The sequence below is a fragment of the Oenanthe melanoleuca genome, chromosome 10 (assembly GCF_029582105.1).
Source record: "Oenanthe melanoleuca isolate GR-GAL-2019-014 chromosome 10, OMel1.0, whole genome shotgun sequence".
Taxonomy (NCBI): Eukaryota; Metazoa; Chordata; class Aves; order Passeriformes; family Muscicapidae; genus Oenanthe; species Oenanthe melanoleuca.
The window spans coordinates 16,764,468-16,783,896 of NC_079344.1; the positions used below are offsets into that span (position 1 = coordinate 16,764,468).

The following is a 19,429-nucleotide window of genomic DNA, read 5'->3' on the forward strand; positions in this document are numbered from 1 at the left end:
TGTGAGAAGAGTAAAGGAAAGGGGCAGAGGGATGGGATGGGATGGGATGGGATGGGATGGGATCACGGGGATGGGATCACGGGGATGGGATCACGGGGATGGGATCACGGGGATGGGATGGGGTCATGGGGAAGGAGTGGGATTCAGGGGAAGGGTGGGAGTATTAGAGAGGAATAGAGCCACAGGGAAGGGATTGGAACATGGGGAAAGGATGGAGGCACTGGGAAGGGATAGGATCATGAGAAAATGGTAGGATTGTGGAGAAGGGGCAGGAAACAAGGGATGGTACCTTGGGGAAGGGATGGGATTGAGGGGAAGGGATGGGATGGTGGGGCAGTGTCATAGAGAATTGATGCAGCTTTGAGATAGGGCTGGGAGGGAGCCACTCCCCCATCATGGCAAAGGGATGGTGCTGTGGAGGCAGAACACGATGGAGAAGGGATTGTGCCTCAGGGATGGGGACTTGGGACCCCACAGAGCAGCCCCCCAGGCACTGGTGCTGCAGCAGAGACTGGATGAGAAGGAACCTCCCAGGGACAGCGTTTTATTTCAGCCCAAGCCAATCCCAGTAACTTCATGGACACGGAGGCAGTGCCAGCACAGCTGCATCCTGTTACACCCAAACCTGGATGGAAACCCAGCAGAGACAGCCCAGAGGCTGCCATGGCTCAGGGCAGGCACTGGGCACTGCTGGCACAGCCCAGCGGCTCTCTGGATCAGTCACAGCAGCACAAGGCCAGGATTTCAGCCAGGATTTATGATGGAATTTAGGAATTCATATAAGAATTTTCTTGGTTTTGGTACAGTCACCACCTGAGTCCTGAGACGTTCGTTGCACCAAGGGGTGCCCTCAGTGTCACTTCTGTCATGTCCCTGTCCTCTGTCCTGCCTGAATCCCAAAGTATATCATCCCCTTTGTCCCACACTGGCTGCTCCATGTACCCAAGGGCCACCCAAACCTGGGCTGGTGGCCATTCCCGCACCCCTGGCCCTGCCACCCACCCCCTGGGGAGGTTTTGCTTAAAATTGTGGGGTTTGGGGTTTTCTCCTCCCCTCAAATAAAAAATAAGTCACTTTCCCAGGATCATGGCAGTCACTTGGCTGTACCCACAAGTGCAAAGGGACATCCCATGGGACATGGCCACATCCCCCTGAATCTCCTCCGTCCCTTGGAAAGATCAGTGAAACCACAGGGGGAGCTGTGTCCTGTCCTGATTCCCTCTGCAGCCAAGGTGAATTGCTCCAAAAAATAGCAATTCTTACAAAAAAGCAAGTAAAAAGAGGCCTATGGTCCTCTCACAGCCTCACCAAATCCTGGTGGATGCTCCAGCCCAGCTGGAGCCCAGCTGGCCATAAAAGGGGCCCTGGTTTTGTGTTTGAGTGGTGAACTGCAGTAATTGTACAAAGAACCAACGAAGGTGACGATTTTGACAAAATAAGTTTATTTCGCTTCACTTCATTTTGGCCGAAACCTCACATTTTTCTGTTTAAGTTTTTTTGGCTGAAAAAAAAAAAAACCCCAACCCAAAAATCCCCCCAAACCAACCCAAAATGCAAAGAACCACATCACTACGCCCTCTGCCAGAGGTGACCGAGGGGCTCCAACTCCCCCTGGGCCATGGAGCTGGGGGAGCCACTGCAGCCCCCCCCAAAATCCCCTCTGCATCCCCCCAATCCCCAGCCACGAATTGGCCCCCAAAACCAAGCCCTTGAACCCCCCAAATCCGAGCCCTGTAGGAAACGCTCGTGGCTCTGAACGCCCGAGGGTTTTTCTCAACCTTCTGAATTTTTGTTGGATTTTCTCCTCCTTTCCTGATGTTTTTTTGTGTGTTTTGTTTTTTTTAAATTAATTTATTTATAGATATATTTTAAAAAAGCAATAGTCCTTTGGTCCCTAAACTCTAAGGAATGATATGACTCTGAAACAAGTAATTCTATGTCCCTGTGCCAGTGACAAGCAGAGGAAGCGTGTGTCCCGCCACCCTGCTCCATGGGATATATATATATATATACTTATTTATATATATCTTCTATAAGTCCAACATACTTTGATCCTTCTTCTTTTTTTTTTTTTTCCCCAATGCAGGGAAAAAGGAAAATCTTGCCGTTTTTCTTTATTTTCCAAACAAACATCTTCCAGGTGAAGTGCCCGAGGCTGGTCCCGTCCCACCGGCTTTGGTTTAAGAATCCATTTGGAGCCTCTTTTCCTCGTTTCTCCTTGGAAATCGGTAGCAGCAAATGAGTGCTTTAAAAAAAAAAATCCAGAAAACAAATGATGGCCCGGCTGCCCCGAGCCATCGCCTTGCTCCCAGTGAGGGATCCAGTGAGTCCCGGCGAGCGGCCGGCGGCGAATCGCAGCCCTGGCACCGCATCGCTCCCCTCTTTCCTTGTCTTCCTCTCATGCCCGTTAAACAACAAACAAGACCAGTTTGGGAAAAAATTCAAAAAGGAAAAGCTACAACCAAAACACTCTCTTCTTTGCCATTTTCTCCTTCACCTCCTCCTTTTCCTCCTCCAGGATGCGTTGCAAAGAAAGAGAGTTACGGGTTTGGATACTGCACTTGGGGAAGGGGAAAGTCGTCAGACACTGCAGGACGTCCGACCTGAAAGAGAAGGAAAAAGTTGTCAGCCTGCCTGTGGGGGATGGAGGGAGGGAGGCACCCAGATCCACTGGGTGGGTGGTGCCAGGCAGTGCAGAGATCCCTGCACACACTAGGGGGTGTAACACTAACCCGTGACCTCCATGCCCCCAGGGCCCGGCCCTCACCTCTCCGCAGGCTGAGCTGGGGTCAGTAGGGTCTGTTGGCGTCTTTCGGCCGCTTTAGCTGCACTTTTAGCCTCTTCATGCCGATCTGGAAGCCATTCATGGCCTGAATGGCTGCCTGAGCACTCGTCGGATTGTCAAAACTGACGAAACCTGCCGGGGAGGGGACACAGGGGCTTGTCACCACACACTTCACAGGCAGCTGCCTCGCCTCAACCAGGAACTGAAATCCTGTGGGATGCTCCTGGGTTGGGAGTGCTAGGAGAGTGAGTCCTGAGGTAACATCACAGCCCCAGGTTGCAGGGGACTGGGTGACAGGTGATGGCACCTGCAGGGACACCGAGGTCTGCAGGGACACTGAGATGACAGGGCTGCAAGGACAGCAGCATAAGAGGGTCCACAGGACACTGGAGTCGTCTGCAGGGACACTGGGATGGGATTTGTGGGGTCACTGGGGTGACAAGGTCTGTTAAAGCGATAGGGGCTGCAGGGACACTGAGGTGATGGGGTCTGTGGGGACACCAGGATGGGATGTGTGGGCTCAGGGCACATCTGGAGGTCAGGTCTGCAGAGACCCTGAGGTGGTAGAGCCTCCAAAGACACTGCAGTGAAAGAGTCTATGGGGACACCAAGCTGACAGGGTCTGTGGGGATACCAAGGTCTGCGAGAGGGAGATACAGATCCCTGAGCTGGGGGCATAGGGGAGAGCTGGACCCCAAGCAAGGGACAGACAGCAGGGAGACATGGACATCTGAGCTGGAGACTAGACAAAGAGAGATCCCCAAGATGGGAGGTCGGAGGGAAACTCCCAAGTAGAGACTTCAGAGAGAGATGTATTTCTGAGATGGAGATGCTCTGAGCTGGGCTGTCAGCAAGAGCCAGACTCCCAAGCTGGGAAGACTGGGGAAAGTCAAACCCTTAAGCTTGGATTTGGGGAGAGACAGACCCCCTGAGCCAGAATATTAAGAGAGCTGGACCTCCAGTTTGGAGACCAGAGAGAACGGGACTCGAGCTGGAGACTGGCAAGAGCTGGCATGTCGAGGAGAGTCATATACTGAAAATGAGATGCTGAAGAGAGCCAGACCCCTGAGCTGGGATGTTGAGGAAGAGCCAGAGCTCCAAGCTGCAATGTTAAGGATAGCTGGAACCTTGAGCTGGGGACTGGGAAGAGCTGGAGCCCTGAGCTAGGACACCAGGGAGAGCCACACCCAGGACTTACCAAAGCATTTACTCTGGTTGGTGGCACGGTCCACAAAGACTTTGGCAGAGATGACGTTGCCAAAAGGCAAAAACATCTGCGTGAGCTCCGCATCCCCGAACTCCTGGGGCAGGTGATAAATAAACAGGTTACAGCCCTCGGGACCTGGGTGACACACAAAGGACAGGATATGTCAGCTGCGAGGTGGGGTCACCCCAGGGGACACCGAGGAGCCACTGGCCCCACATGGGGTGACTCCCACCCCTCACCTTCTCTCTGCTGCTGTGGGATGAGGGGTGCTTGCTGGGGAAAGGCTTGGCTGATGGGAGCGTAGGCAGTGGGATATGCTGCTGGAAGAGAGAAACAAGAAGCTGAGGCCGCAGCATCCGCCCCAGCCACAGAAAGGGCTGGGACAAGCATGTCCCCTGCTGCCACCTGTGATCAAGGGGCCTCTCCTGCCCCACGACTGCTGGCTCTGCCTTTCCCACCCCTCCCGACACACCAGGGATGTGGGAGCAGCTCTCCTGGGAGGGATGCTGGTGATAGCAGTAATATGGCCTCAAAGCTGAGGAAAGATGGTACTTTGGTTGAAAAACCCCAAAGATTTGGATTCCAAAACTTGATTTTCTGTTGCAAATCTGGACATTGCTGTCAATGCTCCTAATTAAATGGCTGCTGGGCTTGACATACTTACACATCCCTCCCATCCCTCCACGGCCCATGTCCTTGGCTATCAGATTTGGTCATGTGAGGAAAATCTAAAGACTTTTGGTGTCTTAGTGTGGAGCTGGCCCTCTGTCACCTCCCAAATCTTGCCCCCCTCTTCTCAATACCACTGCCAGGGCTTCCCCATGGGGTTCTCTCAGCCCTGTGAGTATTAAAATTCACTTTGCACCATCCAAAATTTGCATGGGGGGCCATGACAGGAGCCAGTGGGATGAGGGAACGGGGCTTTCATTGGCATTGCAACCTGGAGTTCCTGCAACGACACAGCACCTGGTGCTCCCCTCATGAATCCATGCCCATATACGCTGCCCCAGTTCAATCTTCAACCCATGGGTGATGTTCACCTCCCAAAAATAAGAGTGAGGAGCAAAGAGGGGAGAGAGGGAAGGAGTGGGAAGCAAAGTTTGAGACCTGCATAGTGCTGCATGCCGGCGTAGGCTTGCTGAAGGGGATCTGCCACCGTGGGGCTTTGAGCTGGGAAGAGAAGAGAGAGGAGAAGGAAGACAGAATAAGACAGAGAAAGCCAGGGATGCATGCACAGCTCCCACAGGAAAGGGCTCCTGACCAAGTGCCACCATGGAGGGGCAGAGCTGCTCCCTGCCTGACTTCCCTCCTCCCTGCAGTGCTGCCACGGGAGCACATGGCTGATTCATCCAGCACGTTCCTGGGAAGGGGAGCACCCCTCAAGCATCGTGCAGGAGCCAAGCACACCCCCCCAGCCCGGGGCTGTACCTGGGTAGGGATGGATGCCGTTGGTGTAGATGGTCTCGGAGGCAGGCTGCCCGTTGGTCTGGGGGGGCAGCGGGCTGAAGCCATTCACCCCAATGGGCGTGGCGATGCTGGGCACTGGCGCTGTGCTGATCCCTGGAGGGGTGCTTGTACCTGCAGGAGCACGGCGTCAGGGCTGGCATCACCCCCAGACTGGCCCCTCAGGATGCCAAGGGGCTGATGTGGGGGTCCTACCTGAAGAGGGGGTGAGGGGGGCGGCCACCAGCCCGCTGACATTGAAGGCGGCCATTTGTTGCATCTGGGCGGCAGCGATGGCAGCCATGGGGTTGAGGCAGGTGCCCTGCGCGGCCGCCATCAGGGCTGCCTGCTGCTGCATGATCTTCGAGAAAGAAAGGGGGAAAGGGGACAGAGAATAAGAGGCAGAGAGGAGAGAGAGGGGAGGGTAAATCAGCATCTCTGCTTTGGATGGATTCAGAAGGATAAATGCCGCCCAGATCCAGGGACAGAACTCTTGGTTGTGCTAAACATGGGGCCACTAAACCCTACAACCACCCTCAGCTATGGGGAGGAAGCCCTGCATCTGCCCTTAAACAGAGAGCACTGGTGCTTTCATGGGCCAAACCAGCCCCGCCACCCACGGGGGTCCCCCAAAGCCCCTGGTGTGCAGCAGCTCCTACCGCCTGCGTGTAGGCCCCGTAGGCGCCAAACTGGATGGTCATGGGATTGAAGATGCCCAGCTGCCCCGCCATCTGATGCATCCGCCGCAGGGTCCGCTCCTTATCCGTGTCTGCAAACTTCACCACCAGGCTGGATGAGGCGCCCTGAGGTGGGGGAAGATGGGGCTGATGGTGGTACAACAGCAGTGCCCCCAAACTCTGTACCCTCTGTGGGTGTGGCTCACAGCGTCTGCAGCATCCTCAGCCCTGGGGACACTGCCCAGCTTGGCAGCAGCAACCAATGATCGATGTGAGGTTTAATTATAGCCAGTTTTATTCCCTGGTGGCAACTCCCCGACCTCTGCTTCCTTTCCCCTTCCTTGTCCACAATTCTGACCTTCAGCATTAATTAAACTGCCCCTTTCTCTGGCATGGAGAGAATTAGCTCCATGCTCCCACCTCTGGGTCTCAGCATCCTGGCAAGGAGGGACCTGGGGTGATATGGCCAACAAATTGCCAGTCTGTAGGATTTTGATGCAATTAGACTGAGGATCAAATTAGTGGGTGATTGGATTAAGCAGGCAGCACGGGGTCAGCTGGGGCAGGGTGTGAGCCTGGCACTTACCGGCATGGTTTGGCTGCCGTGCAGGCTGTTGATGGCAGCCTGTGCCTCAGCGTGGCTGCCATATTTCACAAAGGCACAACCTAAGGGAACAGAGCAAACATGGGACAGGTTGGATTTGGTTGTTTTGGGTACACTGAGGGTGCCTACCCGGTGCCCCAAAGCCCACCTTTGCTGGCTCCATCAGGCCCTCGGAGGATGGTGCATTCCTCAATCTGGCCGAAGGGCTCAAAGAGGCGGCGGACATCGTCCTCGCTCTGCTGCTTCCCCAGCATGCCCACAAAGAGCTTCCTGTCTTCTAAAAACAAAACCAAGCCCATCGGAGTGGGAGGTCTCTCACCATCCCAACCCCTCCTCATAAATGGTGTATGGAGGGGAAGGAGCCAAGTGACATCAGAGGGAGAGAGCGACACCGATCCCATGGAGAAGGTGCTGGGCTTACCATCTCTGTCCTACAGAACACTCAGGGTGGGAAAACCTCTCCTGTGGGGAAATTGCTGAGGGGTGAATCCTGGAAGAGCCATTGCTTTAGGGAGTGGAGCTGGGGCTTTACCTAGGGATGGGGGGGGCTGGCTCCCCCAGCACTGGTACAGGATGTGGTGGAACAAAGAAAACCCACAAACTAGAGGTGATCACCCTCGTGTGATCGACTCGCAGAACAGCCCACAGCCTCCAGCCGTGCCCAGGGGACATCAATAACCCAAACACAAGAGAAGGGATAGTAAATAATGAGAATTTCATGATTATTACCAGCATCTGTCTTGTGCGGCCGCGTGCTCCCGCCGCACGCTAATGGCATTTGACAAAGGAAATAAGGTGCCCTGTCAAGAGCGTTGCTGGGGAAATAAATAAATAATGGCAGGAGACGATGAATGCTTTGTCCGTTAAGGTACCAGGAAAATTAGTTAAGGGAATAGGGCTCGTGTGTTGTCTGGTTAAACATAAACCACCTCCCAGGGGGAATGAGCTGGGCAGCCCAGTGCTGCCTCCTGGGTGAGGGGGCTGGACACAGGAGCCCGAGCTCACCCATCAATTTTTAATCCTTCACCAATTACGCTTGGTAAGTGGGTAATCTATTTGCCAGGTCCCTCTGGGATGTGCTGGGACCAGCTCCCAGTGTGTTTAATAACAGGGTCTGGATAGGGGGGATCTACCCCAGCTATCCTGTCGAGTGCAGGCAGCCCCACAGAAGCATCCTGCATGTCCGATGGCGCCTACCTGCCCAGCAACACAACAGATGTGGGATTTTGATCCAATTCCTGCAATTCTGTTCAAATGATCACCATAGCCCGGCAGTGCCACAGCCCAATGAGTGACAAACGCTCACAAAGAATTTGAGAGTGCGGTAGTTTGAGAGGGGCTTGGGCCAACTCTTACACCGAGGTCCCCACAGGCAGCTCTGGAGAGGGAATTGCGTTGTTTGGTAAATTAAGGTGGTGAGGAAGAACAGCTGACTGGTCTCTGCACCCCAATATGTTGGGATGCTCACATCATGATTTTAGGACATTTCCCAGTATGACATCAGGATGCTCCCCTCAGCTGATCAGACAAGAAGAGAGAACATGGCATTTGCTCTGCACCCACGTTTGGGTGCCACCAGCAAAGGCAGCTCCTTTCCTGGATTCCTCTGCAAACCAGCCTTCCCACAGCAGCCCTCATGATGCCACCATCATGGTGACCCTATGCCCTCCTGCCCGAATTGGGGACCTACCTCCTCGGCCCTCGCTGTCGGCTGGCTTCACCTGGATGGGGCGGTTCATCTGCAACACAAGTGAGAGCAGGTGGTTAGTGTGTTGGCCCTGCACCCTTTCCATGGGGAGCAGCAGGATTTGGCCAATGACTGGCACCGGGAGCTGGGGAAAAGGGGAGGGACCTGCATGAACGGATCTGGGGCTTGTGGCCACAGTGACCCGGGGATGCCATATGCAAAGAGCAATGCTCCGGCCCTGGCTATGGGCACCCAGTGCTGCAGGAGCCCGCGGGGCAGCCAGTGCCAGGCTTGGCCGCCTGCCCGCTTTCCTCGACTGCAAAGGACTGCAGAGGCAGCAGCAGCACCCCGCTGGCCCTGGCCCCTCTGGCACCAGTGCGCTCCTTTTCCCAAACCTCACCCAAATTTGGCCTCCTCCTTGTCACCGCTGTGTGCACCCACGAACATGACACCCGTGTGCAGCAGGACACCCTTGGCTGGCAGGCACATCCCTGGCCCACTGCCCCATGGAGCCATTTCTCCTCCTCTCTCCCCCTCCTTTTTCCCCTCCTTTAGCCGAAAAATGCTACAATTATGGCCGTTTCCATGGCAACAAGCATGCTTCCCCCACGATGCTGCGGAGCCCGAGCCATGTGCTCGATGGGGTCGCCACGGCAACGGCGAGATGTCACACATGACAGCGCGGGGGTGTGCACACGAACACACCTTGAGCACACGCGGGGACAGGCGCCCCCACGTGTGTGTGCACCCTCATCCCAGGTGCCCCCTGCTGCACCCCTGGAAGAGGTCCCTAAATTTTGGGGCTGGGTGGGGGCAGAGCCAGTCCCCCCCACATCAGGGTGAGGAAGAGGATGGGCAAAAGAGAAGAGGAGGGAGGTTTCCACAGCAACTGCCTCGTCTCCAGGGAAACGTGGAGAGAAATGTCAGCGCAGAGCTGGGGATGGTCCAGGGAAGGGATTGAGTCCCCAGGAGTCATGGGTTGGCATCGAGGGACACCTCACAGTGTCACCAGTCCCCCAAACATCCACCTTGGGCAGGCTTTGGCTCATTCCAAACTCAGGACGCTGTGACTGCACCCAGACCCTAAACCCAGAACCCTGCTGACATGCCCATCCCTGCCGTCCCTCACATCCCTGCCACGGCCAGGAGGAGGGAACCCCATTTTGGGGGGGCTGCCTCCCTCCACTGACCCACCAGCCCCATTTACCAGCACGATGGCCTTTGATGGAATAAATTTCCCATGCCCGCTGCTGTATGCTTAATGTAATAAACCCAGTGAGGATGATTTAGAATAACATTTACGGAGCCGCAGAGTGTCATTTTGATGTGTCTCCCGTCTCCGCTCGCCGGTTATTAAACTGTATTGATTCCCCGGGAGCGGCTGATGTTTATAAATGTCAGGCCTCGGGGACCAGCTAACCTACCCCAGGGCTGCCACACCGCACCGAGGAGAAATTGTCCTGGCCTCTAGACACCCCCAGAAGGGGGTTTTGGCACCCTTGGCATTGCCATGTGCCCACCACAGGGTGCTCAGTGACCCCCTGTGGCACCCAGACCTTCTGGTTGTCCCCACAGCACCTCTGCACTGTGTTCACACAGCCCTGTATCCATCCTCCCACACTAAACAGTCACCCAGGCATTTCCTCCTGCTCCTGACACCCACCCGCCCACCCTGCAACACCCATCCATCCATCCATCCATCCTGAACACCCACACAATCACCCACACACCCATCTTCCCCCAGGATTCATCCAGCCATACTCCAACACCTATTCCCACAGCATCCATCCATCCCCACAGAACGCATCCATATCCCCAACACCCACCCTCCTAACACCCGTCCATCCCTACTGCATCCATCCATATCCCCACCATCCATCCCCATACCCCCATCCATTCCCATAGCATCTATCTATATTGCCAAGACCCTCCATCCACCCCCCAACACCCATCCATATTCCCAATACCAATCTATCCCTGTACCACCCGTACATCTGCCCATCCATCTCCCACCTTGCAACCATGCATCTTTCCACTGCCACAGCATCCATCCATCTATTCATCCATCCCAAATTCCTAGCCACCTCCCACACCCCAAGGACATATTGACACCCTGCTTGGGGTGTTCCAGCAGCCACCATCACCAGCAGTCCACAAAGCCCCAGCTACCCCACGGCCAAACCACTGCTGTTCCACAGCAAGAGGGTCACCAGCCGTTGCTAAACCACCTCCTGACTGCTCAGGCACTGTCTTCCACCCAAATTCAGAGCCCCCCAAGATCCTGGGTACCAGAGAGAGCCAATCCATAGAATCACTGCCTGGGGATGTGCCCAGTGGGACAGTGGCACTTCCTTGGCATCACACTCCTCTTCCTTGTCCTCACAACCAACAGACAGAGGATCCAGCAGGCCACCATGCACCCAAATGAGATGCAGGTGACAGGTGACACTGGAGCAGTGAGTGCCCATGGGAGCCTCCTGTCCATGCCACCCCAGGGAGATAGGAACCGAGGTACTGGCAGTCACTCATCATGGGAACACCTTGACAGAGCCCTGGGAGTAACCAACAGGAGGCCCACACAGCCAGTCTGGGGACAGCCACACCACTGCACAACCCTGCACGTGCATGGCCACCCTGGCACACCCTGCACGTGCCCACACACCCCTGAACACAACCACAGAGCCACAGCACCCCCCAAGCACACCCACCCCCAGTCCTCCCAGCACAGCCACACACCTCTGGAGCCACAATCCTGCGCTCACGCAGCGCTGCACACACCGCTGTCCCGGAACCATTGCACACCCACGTGTGCACCACCGCACACAGCCCTGCGGGCACCTCGACAGCCCCAGTGTGTGTGCCACACAGCACCCACAGCGCCTTCCCTGCTGCCATGGATCACACACAGCCGCAGGCATGCACAGCCGGCGCCGGGGATACAATGCCCCTTGCCTCAGTTTCCCGCTGTAGCAGCAGGACCCACAGTGGCTCAGACACGTTGGGCACGGACATCCCATTCCCACGGTCACCGTGCGTGGTGCCCAGTGCAACACCTACACACACCTGCACTCCCTGTCACACCTAGTGTGCCCACACACCCCCGGCCCATGTGCACCCACACCCTATCACCATCACCGAGGCCAAAGACACCCTGAGCTCCTCTTCCCACACACACAGACACCCACGTGCTTGCACAGCAACACCCACCTGCACACGCCCGGGGGTTAAAGCCATACCCCTGCCAATGCACACACCCCTCCCTGCACTGCCTGCGGGTGCAACACCCCCCAAGTGCTGCCCCTTGCACACCTGCACCACATGCACACACACGCAAACCCGCAGCAGAAAAATACACCCTCCAGCCAACACACACACCAAACCCATCACTGGGGGCACATACACCTCCTCACCATGATCCTCCATCCCTGCCTGCAAACACACCCTACCCCCCTCCACAGCATTCCCGGGTGCCAGAACACCTTCCTCGCCTACACCCACACCACACACAGCCTCCCTGGGTCCAGATACAGCTGCCGACACCCTACCCTTCCCTGCGTGCAGATACACCCTCTTGGCCACACACACAGACACATACAGCCCCCATCCCTAAGTGCAAATACACCCTCATCACCAACAATCACCCTGCCAACACATGCACCCCATCCCTGGGTGCAGATACACACTGCACAGCAACACTCACACCTACATACCCCATCTGTGGGTGCACATACATCCCCTCACCAACAGCCCTCCAGCCCCATTCTTCTGTGCAAATACACCCTCCCCACCAACACTCCTCCATCTCCAACACCCATCCCTGGGAGCAGATACACCCTGTCATCAACACTCCCAATCCTCATCCCTGCGTGCAGATACACCCTGCAACACCCACACCCGACCACCCCATCCCTGGGAGCAGATACACCTCCCCACCAAAACCCCTCTATCCTCATCCCTGTGTGCAGATACGCCCTGCTCACCATCAACACCCCTCCATGACCATCCCCAGGAGCAAGGATCCACACCCTCGCCATCACCCCCACTCCCATACAGCATCCCCGGGAGCAGATACTACCCTTTGCCATCACCCACATCCCTCCTACATCTCCCCCGGTGCAGCTCTCCCACCCCGGCGGGAGCGGAGGCTGCCGGGCGGTGCCGGGCCGTGCCGGGCCGGGCGGAGGCGGCGGCAGACAAAGGCGGGGCCCTACCTCGATGCAGAGGATCTTGGAGCCGGCGGGCACCCACAGCACGGGCGGCCGCGGTCCCGGCGCCGGCACCTGCGGCAGCTGCATGGCCGGACCGGCCGGACCGCCGGCCCCACCGAGGCGGTTCGGCTGAGCTCGGTTGCGCTCGGCTCCACCCGAGGCGGCTCGGCCGGACTCGGCGTAGCTCGGCAAGGCCGGGCTCGGCTGGGTTGGGTTCGGCTAGGCTCGCCGGGATCGGGTTCGGCTCGGCTGGATTCGACTGGGCTCGCGCAGCGGCGCGCGGGGGGGGCGGGGCACAGGGCGGAGCGGCTGCAGCCCCGCCGAGCCGAGCCGAGCCGGGCCGGGGGCGGGGCCTCAGTTAGGACACGCCCACCACATTCTGGACACGCCCCGGTCCCCCGACACGCCGGGGGCGGGGCCTGGGTGGGGCGGGGGGCGAGGGTGGGAACGCGGGGGGTGCGCAGGTACAGGACGTCAGCAGGTAGAGAGGTGTGAGTACAGGTACGGGGAGTGTGCAGGTACAGGGTATGAGCAGGAACAGGTGCGAGCGCAGGTAGATGTGTGTGACCAGGGGTGAGCACAAGTAGAAGTGTGTGAATACACGTATAGGGGATGCGTAGATAGGGGGTGAGCACAGGTACAGGTGGTATGAGCAGGTAACAGGGTATATGAGCACAGATATAGGTGTGTGAGTACAGGTACAAGGGGTATGAGCAGATTCAGAGGGTGAGCGCAGGTACAGGAGGGATGCACAACTGTTCAGGGGTGTGCACACGTAGATGGTTGTACATAAACACACGCGGGTGTGCTTGTGTGCACAAGCAGATAGATGTGCACAGACACACATGTGTGTTCACATGCACTCATGGATGTGTACACAAGTGTGTGCACATGGGTGTGTGCAGGCACAGAAGGGGTGTTCAGGCACAGGCAGGTGTGAGCACCTGCATGGGCACGGGGGTGTGAGCACAAGCACACAGTCCCTTGCACTGCTGTGTGTGCACACACAGAGGTGGACACAGCTGTGAGCCCCTGTGGGGCGGGTGCCTGCATGTCCACATGCTCACACACACACACCACCCCAGCCCCACAGCAAGTGGCCAGGGCAGTAGCTGTACACACACGTGTGCCTGATGAGAACCCCCAGGCAGGGCCTGACCCCGGCCCCATTTAGGCTGCCAAGGAGGGCTGTTAACTCTCGAACCTACTGAAGCATGGCCCCACTGGTGAGAGCACGCCTCAGGAAGCCACATCCCCGCAAACCTCTCCCCCCTCTGTCAGCTCCACACACACAGAGCAAGGATTGATATTCATGGGCCCCGACTCTTTCCCCAGCCAACCCGCGGGCCTATTGATTTTTATTTAGGCGAATAATTAAATATTTATTTTCACTTTGTTAAGCTCGGGAGGTCGGAGCCCACAGAAAGCGCAACAGCACGTGGGCGGCTGGAAAATCGATGCCTCGGTTTGCGGCCGCTGGAAGTGGCTCCCGTGCCTCGGGGAGATGTCACCAGCCCCCGCCCTGGCTCACCCCAATCCCCCGGTATCATTTAAGACTTCCATGCCTTGGGGAAGTGTCACCAGGTGCTGCTCCAGCTCATCTCGATCCCCGAGTGTCACTTACCCCTGGCAGTGTCTTCTGCTCATGCAGAGCACTCTGTGCCTTCAGTGCGGAGTCGCGGGCGCAGTAGGTGAGGAAGGCACAGCCTGTAGAGACAGGGAGATGGGATCAGTGTCCAGCCTGGTATTGCCACAGCACCCTGAGCACACAAGGAGTGGTGGCACAGCTGATATGGCACTGTGGTGTCTCAGCATCCTGGCATTCAGCACAGTGATACCCAGCACGCTGGTACTGTGGCATCCAGCAGCCCAGCACCATGGTACTTGACACCCTGGCATCCAGAACTCTGGTCCTGTGGTATCCGGCATCCAAGCACTCTGGCATCCTGACATGGTGGCATCCAGAACCCCAGCAACCTGGCATGGTGGCATTCAGCACCTCAGCACCACGGCATCCAGCATCCCAGCACCCTGACATCCTGGAACCCTGGCATTCAGCATTCTGACACCCTGGCAGTCTAAAACCTGGGATCTGGCACCCTGGCATGGTGGCATCCATCACCTTAGCACCACAGCATCCAGCAATAAGCACCCTGACGATCTGGCACCACAGCATCCAGCATCCTGGCACTGCGGCAATCCAGCAGCTCAGCACCCTGGCATCCACCATCCTGTAACACTGACACCCTGGCCCCATGGCATCCAGTATCCTGGTACCCTGGTACTCTACACCCAGATGGGCACACACAGGGTCACAGTTCACCCCCAGAACAAGGTAGGAGATAGAGCAGCAGGACGAAGGAAGGAGCGAGCGAGGAGCAGGCAGCACACGGGCTGCAGCGCTCTGACCCCAACCCTGGGGAAAGCCACAGGTTTCCAAGTCCTGCAGGACGCAGATCTCCAGGTGTCAAGGCCGTGTGCCCTGTCTTGCCACCACGTTTCTCCCAGCCCTAAGCATCCTCTGTGGGATGAGATTCATGTGGTGAAGGCGCTCTGGCTGCTTCGACACCATGATGCTCTGGAAATCGGGAATACGCCTGGGGTGAGGTTTTCCCACGCTGACTCACGCTGCCGAGCCACTCGCTCACAAAGAGCTGGCAGCAACGAGCGAGCCCTGGGGACAGGGTCCGGTCCTCTTCCCTCAGTCTCTCCTGAAGCATTCCTGGTGCCTGTGCCACTGCTGCACCGCTCGCTCCCTGAGGGCTCCCCCCAATTTGCTGGGGTCAAATCCAAAAGCATCTGAAAGTGATATTAAAACAGCAGCAAAACAGTTTCCCTTCAACAAAGTAAATATTTAATGAATAAAATTGACATTGATGCATTTTTAATATTGGCACAATTAAATCCGCCAGCTGATTAAGTATTAATAACTCTTAATAAGTACAATCAGCGTGCCTGGGAGGAGAGGGAGCATGGCGGCAGGGCGGGGGATGCTGTGGAATGGGGTCCCTCGCCCGCCTCGGGGTGTTGGGGACATTGCCCTCACAGAGAGCAAGGAGAGATCCCCCTAGATCAATGCTCTCCCACTGCGGGTGGAAAGGGGAGATCAGCACAGCAGCTCGCCCCAGTCCCGATGCCATTTCCAGTGTTTACCATCTGTAATTACGTTGGCTTCCTGCTCTTCGCTCTCCTTTCTCTCTTTTTTTTCCCTGTTTTTCCTGCAGGCGACAATGTACACGGTGGCCGGGCATTCTGGAGAAGTTCGGAGGGCTGGCGCAGGAGCGGTTCTGCTTTGGAGGCTTGCCGGAGGGAGAATGCCATTCAAATTAGAGGAGCATCCGCAATTAAATCACGCGGCTGGGCCGCAGATATTGAAGCCCGTGCTGAGGGAAGTGCTGAGGGGGCCTGGAAGGGTGCAAATCCCATTGATCCAGGCACACAAGCAGCTTCAAAGACACCTGGAGAAATGTTGGAGGCCACAGTGCCAAAAATGACAGAGTCAAGGCAGTAGCCCCATAGCTGAAGGACATGGACAAGGCAGCAACCACAAATGCCAAGTTTTGGCTTCCCAGGAAAGTCCAGCAAAGCAGGTGCTGCCTGTGGCATGGGGGTTTGGTGACAGCTTGTGGCTCCTGTCTGGGTGACACCTGGGATGCCTTGACCCTGCACACCCCAGCTCTTGGGTGGGGGGTTCTGTGGAGACCTTGGTGGTGCCGATGTGACCCCCTCAGTGCGTCACCGTTCCAAGCACCCGTGCTCCTCAAGCCGTGTGACAGTGCCACAGCACCTGGGACACAGCACAGACATGGCACGTCCCCATCCACAGTGGGTGCCTGTATCCCAGGGCTGCTCCAACTCCAGGGGTGCACAAAACTCATTTGGGTGTGCTGATGCCAGACATGTGCCCCCAAGCCAGGCAGATGCTCTACATTGCTAATGTTGTTCATTGCAGGGCTCCTTGCCCTGTGATGCTCTGATCCCAGGGGTGCCCCCAAGCCAGACAGAACCCTGACCCCTGGTGGATGCCCCCCTCTTCCTCAGACGAACCCCAATTTTAGGAGGGGCCATGTATCCAAATGCTCCATACTGGGGTGTTCCCATCTCAGAGTGCTCTACGTCAAGGTTGCCTCCAGCTTAGGGGTTTCCCCTCCTTGGGGTGCCCCATACTTACAGATAGCCTCCAAGGCTGTATCTCCACCTCAGGTGTAACTCAGCTGAGGGGTACCCTGTATTTGGGTACACCACCTCAGGGTGTCCACCTTAGGGCTACCCCCATTTCAGGAGTACATCACCTCGTGGGTACCCCCATCTCAGAGGTGCCCCACACCACTGCCTCCAATCTCAGGCATACTTGTAGATCATGGGACCCCCTCTCAAAGCATCCCATCTATACCGTGGGGTGCTCCACCTCAGGTTATCCCACCTCATGGGTGCCTCTGCTTCAGGGATGTCCCACCTTAGAGGTGCCCCTGTCTTGAGATGCTTCATCTCAGGATGTCCCACATGAGGGGCACCCTCATCTCAGGGCATCTCACTTCACTGGTGGCCCACACTTAGATGCCAAACCTCAGGTTGCCCCATCTGATGGGAAACCTCATTTCAGGGATGCCTACACCTCAGGCATATCCTACCTCAGACTGTGCCATATCAGGGGCGCCTCGCACTTGGGTGCCTTTGCCTCAGGGTGTCCCACTTCAGGGGGGTCTTTATCCCAGAAATTTCCCTACATGCCAGGGTGCTCCATCTCAGTTTATAACACCACAAGGGTACCACAACTGAGGGGTCCCCTCCCTCAGGGCATCCCATCTGAGGGTTAGCCCTTGGTCAGGATGATCCATCTCAGGCTGTCCCACTTGAGGAGTACCTCACCTCAGGGGTATCCCACCTGAGGAACAAGACCCCTCACCCCCCCACCTCAGTTGGTCCTGCCTCAGGGATAGCCCATACTTAGGTGCCACACAGTGATGTCCCATCTGAGGGGTCCCCCATCTCAGCATACTCCACCTCTGGGTGTCCCACCAGAGCAGCACCACACTCAGGGTGCCCCACACCTCTGGGTGTCCCACCAGAGCAGCACCACACTCAGGGTGCCCCACACCTCAGAGCATCCCACCAGAGCAGCACCACACTGAGGGTGCCCCACACCTCAGGGCATCCCACCAGAGCAGCACCACACTGAGGGTGCCCCACACCCCAGAGTGTCCCACCAGAGCAGCACCACACTCAGGGTGCCCCACACCTCAGGGCATCCCACCGGAGCAGCACCACACTCAGGGTGCCCCACACCTCAGGGCATCCCACCAGAGCAGCACCACACTGAGGGTGCCCCACACCTCAGGGCATCCCACCAGAGCAGCACCACACTCAGGGTGCCCCACACCTCAGGCTGTCCCACCAGAGCAGCACCTCACTGAGGGTGCCCCACACCTCAGGGCATCCCACCGGAGCAGCACCACACTGAGGGTGCCCCACACCTCAGGCTGTCCCACCAGAGCAGCACCTCACTGAGGGTGCCCCACACCTCAGGGCATCCCACCGGAGCAGCACCACACTGAGGGTGCCCCACACCTCAGGCTGTCCCACCAGAGCAGCACCTCACTGAGGGTGCCCCACACCTCAGAGCATCCCACCAGAGCAGCACCTCACTGAGGGTGCCCCACACCTCAGGGCATCCCACCAGAGCAGCACCTCACTGAGGGTGCCCCACACCTCAGGCTGTCCCACCAGAGCAGCACCTCACTGAGGGTGCCCCACACCTCAGGGCATCCCACCGGAGCAGCACTACACTGAGGGTGCCCCACACCTCAGGCTGTCCCACCAGAGCAGCACCTCACTGAGGGTACCCCCCACACCTCAGGCTGTCCCACCAGAGCAGCACCACACTGAGGGTGCCCCACACCTCAGGCTGTCCCACCAGAGCAGCACCTCACTGAGGGTACCCCCCACACCTCAGGCTGTCCCACCAGAGCAGCACCACACTGAGGGTGCCCCACACCTCAGGGCATCCCACCAGAGCAGTACCTCACTGAGGGTGCCCCACACCTCAGGCTGTCCCACCAGAGCAGTACCTCACGGGGGTACTGAGGGTCTCCCCCACCCCAGAGTGTCCCACCTCACCTCAGGACAGCCCCACGCCATGACAGGGCGTCCCACCAGGGGGATCCCCCTGCCCGCCGCCTCCGCACCTTTGTGCATGCCGGTGAAGCGATCCTTGAGCACGGTGAGCTCGTAGATGCGGCCGAACTCCTCGAAGAGCGGCTTGAGGTCGCTCTCCTCCAGGTTGCGCGGAATCTGCCCCACGAACAGCTTGATGGCGTCGTGGTCCTTCATGGCGATGGCGCCGGGCGAGCGACTCAGCCCGTTCACCCGGCCGCTGTTCGCGGTGCTGAACGCCGCCCCCGCCGCCTCGCCCGCCGCCGCCGCCGCCATGGCCCGTTCCGCGCCCCGCCCCGCCCGACCGGCACCGCTCGGCACCGCCCGGCACCGCTCGGCACCGCTCGGCACCGCTCGGCTCGCCTCGGTACCGCTCGGCACCGCCCCGCTCGGCACCTCTCGGCTCGGCTCGGCTCGGCCCGCGCCCGCCAGCGGGCCCGTGACGTCAGCCGGACAGCCCCGCCCAGGGGCGCTGAATTAGCATAATGAGGGGGCGGTGGCCAATCAGAAGCGGGGGGCGGAAAGAAAGGCGGGGCGATGCTGGCCCCGCCCACTGCTGCGCCCCGCCGGGCTGACCCGGAGCCCCCCCGCCCGTCGCTCCCCCTCGTCCGTCGCCCCCCGTGTCTCCCCATCATCCCCCATCAGTCCCCGTCATCACCATCATC

General features: G+C 57.9%; 1 protein-coding gene across 8 annotated transcripts; it reads right to left on the minus strand.

Annotated features, from left to right (window-relative positions):
• Positions 1-1,417: 1,417 nt before the first annotated feature.
• Positions 1,418-19,043, minus strand: CELF6 (CUGBP Elav-like family member 6). Of its 8 annotated transcripts, none has more exons than XM_056500057.1 (13): positions 18,797-19,043; positions 14,236-14,318; positions 8,407-8,455; positions 6,865-6,993; positions 6,699-6,778; positions 6,095-6,238; positions 5,652-5,796; positions 5,421-5,570; positions 5,100-5,162; positions 4,232-4,309; positions 3,984-4,127; positions 2,768-2,917; positions 1,418-2,603 (listed from the first exon to the last, which is right to left on the minus strand). In XM_056500057.1, the coding sequence occupies exons 1-12, from the start codon at positions 19,038-19,040 to the stop codon at positions 2,790-2,792; spliced, it is 1,437 nt and encodes a 478-aa protein (XP_056356032.1). In that variant the 5' UTR covers positions 19,041-19,043; the 3' UTR covers positions 1,418-2,603; positions 2,768-2,789. The 8 variants fall into 8 exon arrangements, with proteins under 8 accessions (XP_056356032.1, XP_056356031.1, XP_056356034.1 ...); XM_056500056.1 differs by having other exon boundaries at positions 4,232-4,312; positions 18,797-19,040; XM_056500059.1 differs by lacking the exon at positions 5,100-5,162 and having other exon boundaries at positions 18,797-18,971.
• Between the last annotated feature and the right edge of the window lie 386 nt (positions 19,044-19,429).